General features: G+C 37.5%; 1 protein-coding gene and 1 long non-coding RNA gene across 4 annotated transcripts in view; one reads left to right on the top strand and one right to left on the bottom strand.

The window, feature by feature from the left end:
* LOC127875917 (uncharacterized) overlaps positions 1–10,152 on the top strand; it is a 38,579-nt gene that overhangs the window by 27,140 nt on the left and 1,287 nt on the right. The gene's annotated exons all lie outside the window — the stretch shown is intronic.
* The window catches only part of LOC127875908 (integrator complex subunit 3-like), a 48,887-nt gene continuing 41,323 nt past the window's right edge, over positions 2,589–10,152 (bottom strand). For 2 of the 3 annotated variants that reach the window (XM_052420657.1, XM_052420658.1), the window contains exons 23-27: positions 9,588–9,767; positions 9,061–9,152; positions 6,596–6,668; positions 3,968–4,142; positions 2,589–3,461 (exon numbers count right to left, since the gene is read on the bottom strand). In XM_052420657.1, the coding sequence (XP_052276617.1) occupies positions 3,393–3,461; positions 3,968–4,142; positions 6,596–6,668; positions 9,061–9,152; positions 9,588–9,767 (589 nt within the window). In that variant the 3' untranslated portion in view covers positions 2,589–3,392. Of the gene's footprint in view, positions 3,462–3,966; positions 4,143–6,595; positions 6,669–9,060; positions 9,153–9,587; positions 9,768–10,152 lie in introns of those variants that run through there. The other variant, XM_052420659.1, reaches the window with a different exon arrangement.

Below are 10,152 nucleotides of genomic sequence, written 5' to 3'. Positions count from 1 at the left end.
AGTGTTTTCATGCTTCTCTCGTGCTCCTCAAGGAGAGGTCAAGGTCGCGATTCAAAGTCAAAGGTCACTTACTTAAATTTTCGGCCTGTAACTGTTAAAGACCTGTAGAAGAATAATGTTATGTTCAACTTTTATTCCTTAAATTTTGGTATGTCATATACAATGCCAATGCTCCTATGTGGAAGGTCAATGTAAATTGTTCAAGGTCAAACGTCATGACAAGCATACACATTAGGGTCATTCATAACATCATGTGACACGCATTGTCTATGTACTAAATTGATGAAATTAAGGTTACACAATACCTTAATCAATAGTATACATATGGTAATACTGAAACTTAAATGTGAAATGAGTCTGCTTTTAGTGTCCGCTCTACAACTATAGATTTCGCATTTTTGGTAGATTAGAACTTTGCTGAAATGTTCGTTTTTATGAAGCAGCGTGTAGAGCGCAATCCCAAGGTTCGTACCTCTAAGTCGAAGGTAACATTTGGATTACAACAGTTAACGCCGTGCCAACGATTTTGGAGGCGATTTGCTATTTTATAGAATACAATGTCGCGGCGATCATTTTGAACATTCTCAGAGACATCGCCGTTGCCCAGCGTGTCTACGGCACGCCGTAGGACCGTTTTTAGGAACGCATTCTCAACGCTGTGATGTGTTTTTTTGAGCGTAGTGAGGACGCTGTACGAACTCTGTAGATATGTTAGGCATTTGCAATGTTTTTGGCTTCCGTTGAGGCTAGGCACAAGAATATGGCTATTAGCTAAATAAGTTTGTCTCTGTGGCGCTTAGGCTTCGGCTCAGCCTTGTAACTTGGTTGTGATGGGACTGAGCAAAATAGCAACGTGCATGTACTAGACGTCACTGATGGACGACTAGGTGCTCATATCGTTACTGACTCGCCACGCAATGGCGATGGGGCGTCTAAAGCAATTATGACGGCATAACATGCTAAATTTAATATTGATATAATTACCGACTAACGAACCAAGGGCGCGCATTAGGCAATTCTTGCGCACTTAAGACTGCCTTGAAAGTTAAGATGACACTGTTTGCTCGCCTTATATAAAAACAACTTTTGACTTATTCAGTGCATAATTTCACACGGCACTATTACATATTATTGGAACACCATGCAAGCAATGTTAACCGATTTCGAAGAAAAACTTTCGACATGTGGGTGCAATTGCAACCAAAAACTTACAAAGATTAGGTAACGAACTTCGATTAAAAAAATATTTATGGATTGATTAAAAAAATATTTATGGATTTTAAGTTAGTTTCAAAGGTGATATTCTACCTACTTCCTCAAAATAAGTTTGATTCTCGAAAAACAAGACCGCATGGTATCTTCTTTATGTGATTAAATCCATCCTAAATATATGGAATTAACCCGAACTTGTATGGATTTCTTTTTCGACATGATCATCGGATTTCAAAATAATATTTCGGAAATTATTCTGGTACTTATTTGGTTATTATGTTCTTAGTAATGTCACAAAAATGCTCCACATGTGACCATGAAGTAATTTCGTTTAACAAATTTGATTTATTAAAAACTTTACAAATCCCGGATGTCAAAATAAACATGTATTCAAAAAATTGTTCCTAAGGTGACCCTCTCTTTTGTCTCGAAGTATATTTGTGTAAGTATACTGCGATCTAACTAAATTGTCTCTGCAAATTTGCCATCTCGATAAGTTAATTATCTCCATGACAAAGTCGCTTTTGTATTTTTAGCAGTTCATTATTAGCGACCCAGGGCCATAACGGTCTCTTGTTTGCCAAACGTGTTGTATAAACAGATGTCCCCATGTGGCCGCAAAGGAAATAATGCTTATATAGAATGATTATCGTCGGGGGGAATCCAGACCGACCGTTGTCTGAAGGTGACCGTTATTCTCAAGTAGCCGTTAGGTCAGTTTCGACTGTATTTGCAATGTATCACGTTAACCACATGCACTTCTTGATCAGCATGCAATTTGTAAATTACACCAAGTCAAACAGGAACATGTTGTTTGTCAATATTTATGTCACTGACAGGATACCTTTGCTGTATTTAAGCAATTACAGCTTCACGACCGTTGACAAATGAACCATGCTCTCTGCAAGGAAGGGATAACAAAACCTATTTCACAATCATAGCGCGCACATACCGGTATATAATGATATTCCCGTTCATTCGGTTGGCGTATATTTATTGGTGTCAAACTTACACTGCTTAAACTTTACATTAATAATATAAAATATCTTAGATATGTGTATTATTATCTCTTCATTAATACGTCTTTCTGTCTCATCAATAACGTTGTCAAGATGGACCTTTCAAATTGCTCAACAAATCTGAAGGGGAATTTTATTTGTTCACATATTTATTTCAAGTGCCTTCAGTAACCCACTAACAAATCAGTATTTACACAGGATAATACAAAATGTCAAAAGTGACAAACCTAGATATATTTCTCTTATCCAAAAATGCAAATGTGTATGACCTCAAACAAAAAGTACATTCAGATTTGAGGACGTAAGAGCTATGCCTGCATCAACAATCCATATTGATCCTTAATGCATGACATACATTTTTCTGTGCAGAGAAGCTTTAGATCTATATATAATTTACATTTCTCTCTAATTGCACCTCAGAAGAATTAATTGATTACTTTACATTAAAATCTCCACACAATACTCAACAATTTTACTCTAACATTTCTGAAAACCTTTGTGGTTTTGTAACATTTTCAGAAGAAAAGTTTCTTTAATAACAGGCATGAAAAATATATGCTTCAATCACAATTACATTGTTGACGCAACAAAAGGGACGCCAGAAAACATACGAGGCATAGCCACTGAACACATAAACATAACGTTCATCCACAATTTTGATGATGCTCAACAAACAACATAATGCTTACCATACATGTTTCTAATACAACCTGCGCCATGCAAAAATGGGTCTAATGCCATATACAGCCAGCATAGCTCCAGACCAAACTGCGGATTGGCTCAGTCTGGTCAAGTGCTACACTCCACTATAAAGTCACACATGATTTTGGGGTCTCCTTAACGGATAGGATGACTCCTGACCATACTGTACCGATGCAAACGCGTTTCTGAAGCTACATTGGCAACAAAAGCCATAAGACCCATTTTCCCAAGACGCATGCCATATTCTGAACAATTTTTTCAAATTTTGTCAAATTCATATTCATGGTCAAACTCATTGTCATGTATATGTAATCAAAAGGATACCAAACACAATTTAGTCAAAGTAGAAATTCATTAAAACACAGAAGTTCTTTATGTTCTTAGTAGTTTTTATGAAAACGTAGTTCATCCAATTAACTTTTCCACAAAATTTCTTTTGCTGTTTTATAAAGCAGCTGTTTATTCACTGTCATCATCCACTGGGTTAGTCTTCTTCCTTTTCTTTGCCCTTGGTTTTATAGTTTCTTCCTGCAATATTTAAGTTGCAAAAAACACTGGGTTAAAAACTAATGACTTAAATTTTCTATCAAAGCAAAAAAAGTTTCAGTACAGCTTTGATAGCTTCAAATTTAACCTTTCCATGAATATTTCAGTATTTCAGCTAAGTTTTATGTGATACGCAAAACGGGTTTAGAGAAGGAATTATTAAATAGCCTGTAGAGATCAACAAAGGATAATGACCAATCAATATAGTTTAACCTTAAGCACAATTTTACATATTAGCTAACAATTAAAATTTGCTTGCTAGTTAGTTTGGACTTTTTTGCCAATTTAAGTTATCAGGGGTGTTATTTTAGAACCATATCAGGGAAGGAGAATGCCCAACCCCCTTACACAGTTCAACTTGACTCTTAATTTTTTTATAAATTTCCAGCAAAGTACAAAACTATTTGTAAAATTATTTTGATATTGAAAGAGAGGAAATCAGCTGAAAGGATGAGTAATCACACTCCTGAGTGATATTGAAGCTGTACCTCACTGCTGGATGATTCACTGGAGCTCTCCTCATTCAGCTTTCGGCTCTTCCCTGAAGTTTTGGATGACGTGGAAGCTGCTGCTGCTGCCGCCCTACGCCCCGGCAGGCCTCGTAACACCCGCATGGACTTCAGGTCCACCATGTCCTCGGCCAGCGCAAGTAGGTCACTGAACCTGCAATACAAGTGAGCCTTGCTGTGCGAAAACAGGGTTTAATTCATGTGCGTAGTGTCGCCCAAGGCTAATCAGGGACAACACTTTCGTTATTGACAGGATTTTTGTTTAGAAGGGAATTGCTTCAAAGGAAAATTTGCACAAAAGCAGAAAGTGATAAGCTAGTGCGGACTGCGCAGGCTAATATGGGGGAGACAATTTACGCACAAGCTTTAATCGCTTTCACTATATCTGAACATTTATGAGCAAACGCGGGATTGGCTTCCAATCTCGCGTTTGCTCGTAAATGTTTGGATATTGTTGAGGGAAATTCACATGGAATATATTTTAGCATAAAAAATAAAAACGAGCATTTTGTATCTTGTCAAATCTCTGTTACCATACCACATCTAGCGTTGAAATTTTGGTTATTGCTATAAGAAACACTGATTGTTTATGGGTTAACTTCATTTTTACAAAATGTTTTACAAAATATTAATTTATTTTGAGTAGTATGTGGCTTTAAATGAGTGATAACAGCCCAGGCCTTTTTCTGACCATTTTGGGAAAAATGTGATTTCCATATTGGGATATGTTTCGAGAGAAGTCAACTGACTTGGGAAAAGCTAATTTATTATAACTCTTTATAATTATATAAATTAAAAGATAACAATCATATTAAATATACTTATTTATTATATACCTGCCTTATGTTCCCAAAAAATACAAGTTGTATCAATCGGTAAAATACAACTTCACAGAAATAATTCCCATATTATGCTACTCGCTAATTTTCCAATTCTGTATTACCATACTAGCCAGACTACTTTTAATGACGTAACTTTGAAAGCAGAAAATTATAAGAGCATTCTTGGTTAATTATGAACGCTTAAACTCATTTTTTTAAACTTAAATGATTCAAATTTGTATATAATAAAAGGAATACTATGCAAGTCAATTGTAACAAGTGTTTGTATCAGTCTCGTGGCTTGCGCTATTTTGTATTACACTTGTATTCCACCTTTCGTGAGATACGTCATCACACAAGCCACTCGACTGATACAAACACATGGAACAATTGACTAGCGTAATATTCCGTATATACTTTGTTTGATGTAAATGAAATACAATTGGGATATAAAAATCATAAGACAAATATTTAATCTTTTTTGTTCGAATTGGGAGCATTTTTGAAATTGGCTTTTTATCCCCACGCTTTTTGAAAAAAAGGTGGGGATATTGTGGTGATCTCCGCCGTCCGTCCGTCCGTCCGTCTGTCCGTCCGTCCTGGCCACTATCTCCTCCTACACTAAAAGCACTAGAACCTTGAAATTTACACACATGGTAGCTATGAGCATATGTGCGACCCTGCACTATTTGGAATTTTGATCTGACCCCTGGGTCAAAAGTTATAGGGGTTGGGGTGGGGCCGCGTCAAAAATTATCACTCATTTTTTTAGGTTATTTTACATTTACTTCTTTATTTCTACACCGATTCACTTCAAATTGATACTGGACCTCACCTATGACAATACGGTCAATCTCAACCATGCATGGCCCCATTCCCAACCCTGGGGCGCCCCGCCCACATAGGCCACACCCACCAAAAATTTCCATTTACTATAATTTTTTCATTTCTACACGGATTCACTTCAAATTGATACTGAACTTTTGTTATGACATTAGGGTCAATCTCAACTATGCATGGCCCCAATCCCAACCCTGGGGCGCCCGCCCACATAGGCCACACCCACCAAAAAATTCCATTTACTATAATTTTTTCATTTCTACACGGATTCACTTCAAATTGATACTGAACTTCTCTTATGACATTAGGGTCAATCTCAACTATGCATGGCCCCATAACCAACCCTGGGGCCCCGCCCACATAGACCACACCCACCCAAAATTGCCTTTACTATAATTTCTTCATTTCTACACCGATTCACTTCAAATTGATATTGAACTTCTCTTATGACAATACAGTTAATCTCAACTATGCATGGCCCCATTACCAACCCTGGGGCGCCCCGCCCACATAGACCACACCCACCCAAAATTGCCTTTTACTATAATTTCTTCATTTCTACACCGATTCACTTCAAATTGATACTGAACCTCTCTTATGACAATACGGTCAATCTCAACTATGCATGGCACAATTACCAACCCTGGGGCGCCCTGCCCACATATGTCACACCCACCCAAAATTGCCTTTTACTATAACTTCTTCATTTCTACACCAATTCACTTCTAATTGATGATGAACTTCTCTTATGACAATACGGTCAATCTCAGCTATGCATGGCCCCATTACCAACCCTGGGGCACACCTAGGTCAAACATTCGGCGTGGGGATACACGTCGGCCTCTGCCGCGCCATTTCTAGTTTAAACTATTTTACTTTGTGAATGGGTCCATTAAACAGACGTGTACAAAAGCAAGGGAAAAGTACTGCCTTGATTTCTACTCACTTTGTCTTTTGTGTATCATTGGCTGTTTGTTGAGCCTGCTGGAGAGCCAACTGCACACTTGCATGCTGTAACACTAAAATATAGCAAACTAGAGCTTTGTCACAGACGTGACGAATACCCCCACATGCTGCATTGACACATAATATTTTGCATGTCGTCTTCACAAAAAACAGCGGACACCATGCTCAATTTTTAAAACGCACTAAGTGACCCGCAATAAGTGACCCCTTGACCTAGGTTTTTGACCCAGAAAGACCCATGTTCTAACTTGGCCTTAAAGGGACTGTCAACCACGACGACGTAGAAAAGAAAAGTTGTAAAATACCGTATTATTTTACAATTATTAGTTTATATTGATTAAAATATCACGACTGTTATATTACATTACTTGAAAAAAGTTGTGAAATTTTCATATGTTCAGTATATTTGGTGATAAATTATACTGGGTATGTCCACCAGGTAACTACCAGTTAACTATAAATAACGCCTGTAGATTGATCATCATCATCACGTGGTAAACCCAGGAATGCCAATCTGCATGCGTAGTGAATTGTATATATCTAATATAGAAAATTATCAATCTACTAGCAATATTCATAGTGTGTATATTGTTATGTCACCTTTTTTCACAATGTACTTTCGATTTCACATCGCGAATTTTTTTTTACTAAATATACTGAAAATATGAACTTTTTTCAATTAATGTAATATACCAGTCATGATATTTTAATTAATATAAACTAATACTTGTAAAAAAATACTGTATTTTAGAACTTTTCTTTTATCGTCATTCGTGGTTGACAGTTCCTTTAAGATCATCTCCATAAAACTTCTGACCAAGTTTGGTGAAGATCGGATGTAAACTACTTGAATTAGAGAGCAGACACCATGCTGAATGTTAAAAAAATGCACTAAGTGACCCCGTGACCTAGTTTTAGGCCCGGAATGGCCCATGTTCAAACGTGTCCTAGAGATCATTTAGATAAAACTTGTGACCAAGTTTGGTGAGGATTGGATGAAAACTACTTGAATTAGAGAGCTGACAACATGGTGAGGTTTAAAAGGCATTAAGATACCCCGTGACCTAGTTTTTGACCCGGTATGACCCATATTCAAACTTGACCTAGACATCATCTAGATACAACTTCTGACCAAGTTTGGTGAAGATTGGATAATAACTACTTGAATTAGAGAGCGGACAGCAAGTTTGGTGAGGATTGGATGAAAACTACATGAATTAGAGAGCGGACAACATGGTGAGGTTTAAGACTCACTAAGATACCCCGTGACCTAGTTTTTGACCCGGCATGACCCATATTCAGACTTGACCTAGACATCATAGATACAACTTCTGACCAAGTTTGGTGAAGATTGGATGAAAACTACTTGAATTAGAGAGCAGACAACATTGTGATGTTTAAAACTTACTAAGTGACCCTTGACCTTGTATTTGACCCTGCATGACCCATATTCAAACTTGCCCTAGACATTATCAAGATACAACCTCTGACCGATTTTGGTGAAGATTGGATAAAAACTACTTGAATTAGAGAGCGGACAACATGGTGAGGTTTAAAACACAATAAGTGACCCCGTGACCTAGTTTTTGACCCGGCATGGCCCATGTTCAAACTTGACCTACACATCACCTAGTTACAACTTCTGACCAAGTGTGGTGAAGATCGGATTTAAACTACTTGAAATAGAGAGCGGACACCATGCTCAATGTGCAAAAAGGTACTAAGTGACCCTGTGACCTAGTTTTTTATCTGGCATGGCCCATGTTCAAACTTGGCCTTCAGATCATCTAGATAAAACTTTTGACCAAGTTTGGTGAAGATCGGATGAAAACTACTTGAATAAGAGAGAGGACACCATGATGAATGTTAAAAAACGCAATAAGTGACCCCGTGACCTAGTTATTGACCCAGCAAGGCCCATGTTCGAACTTGGCCTAGACATCATGTATATACAACTTCTGACCAAGTTTGGTGAAGATTGGATGAAAACTACTTGAATTAGAGAGCGGACACTTAATACGGACTGACAGACAGACCGACAGACCGACAAGCTCACTCCTATATACCCCCCTAAACTTCGTTTGTGGGGGTATAATTAAAATATAATGAGCCTTGTTATGGGAAAACAGGGCTTAATGCATGTGTTTAAAGTGTATTTACAGATAAGCCAGTGCAATCCATACAGGCTGATCAAAGACGACACTTTCTGTCTCAAGGAATTTTTGCGTTTTCAGGATGTCTTTTCAAACGAAAATCCAGTTAAGGTGGAATTTATGGTCTCTGATAAGCCTGATTTTGAAATGTCAAACTTAATGTAATAAATACAACTAAATGATGTTGCGGAAAGAAACTTTTTCAATATTAAAAAAATAACCTTTTTTTTTCAACGGGCAATGGTTAGATTTTCAGAGCCAAGAGGCGTACAGTCAATGGCTGTCTACTCACAAGAGATATTTCTGCAGATCTGCCGCATGTGGTCAAGATGAGCCAGGATCTGGTCAGCGGTAGGCACATCCTTTTTGGAGTTTGATCCTGGTCTAAAAGAATATGTTTGAAATGCCCTATCTCGGCAAGGTGAACATTTTTTAAATGTCTGTAGATTTATTTCTTTTACAAAAATATACTTGATTGACAAAATGAAAAGAAACACAAATTGTAAAGATTATTTCGAATCTTTACATTGAGTAAAAAGATCATAAAACACCATGTCAAATTGGTAAAATGAGAATAAACGACCATTTGTACCATTTAAAAATTACATCATTAAATGACATAACTTCAAAACTTTGTTTTAATGAAAAATAAAAACAAACAAGAGGTCCATGATGAATTGTTAGTTAGATTGAGCTCATGACCTAGTTTCTAGATACAAACGACCGACATTCAAACTAGCCCTAGATATTGTCAAGATAAAGGTTCTTACCAATATCATCAATAATGAGTTATAAATTAGGTTGATAGAGCAGTACTACCTGTGTCGTTTCTTGCTAGGTGTACCACCACCGCTGTTCACTTTAGCAAACTGTGTGTAGATTAATTCCGCTAGTTTATCCTCAAACTCCTGCGCCCAGTAGTTCAGAATGGACACAGTGAAGAAGTCATTCTTCTTACACTCCCGGCATAGTATTGGTCTCAATAGGTCTGACGATGGGCTGAAACACAAATTGTTAGCAAAGAATAATCAACCAGACGACAAACTAGAGCTTTGTCACAGACATGACGAATACCCCCACATGCCGCTTGATACATAATATTTTGCATGTCGTCTTCACAAAAAACAGCGAACACAATGCTCAATTTTTAAAACGCACTTAGTGACCCCTTGACCTAGTTTTTGACCCATAAAAACCCATGTTCAAACTTGGCCTTAAGATCATCTCCATAAAACTTCTGACCAAGTTTGGTGAAGATCGGATGTAAACTACTTGAATTAGAGAGCGGACACCATGCTGAATGTTAAAACACGCACAAAGTGACCCCGTGACCTAGTTTTAGGCCCGAAATGGCCCATGTTCAAACTTGTCCTAGAGATCATTT

The sequence above is a fragment of the Dreissena polymorpha genome, chromosome 4 (genome assembly GCF_020536995.1).
Source record: "Dreissena polymorpha isolate Duluth1 chromosome 4, UMN_Dpol_1.0, whole genome shotgun sequence".
Lineage (NCBI taxonomy): Eukaryota > Metazoa > Mollusca > Bivalvia > Myida > Dreissenidae > Dreissena > Dreissena polymorpha.
Note: the sequence above shows the minus strand (reverse complement) of the source record. Positions and strands in the feature narration are given on the sequence as shown.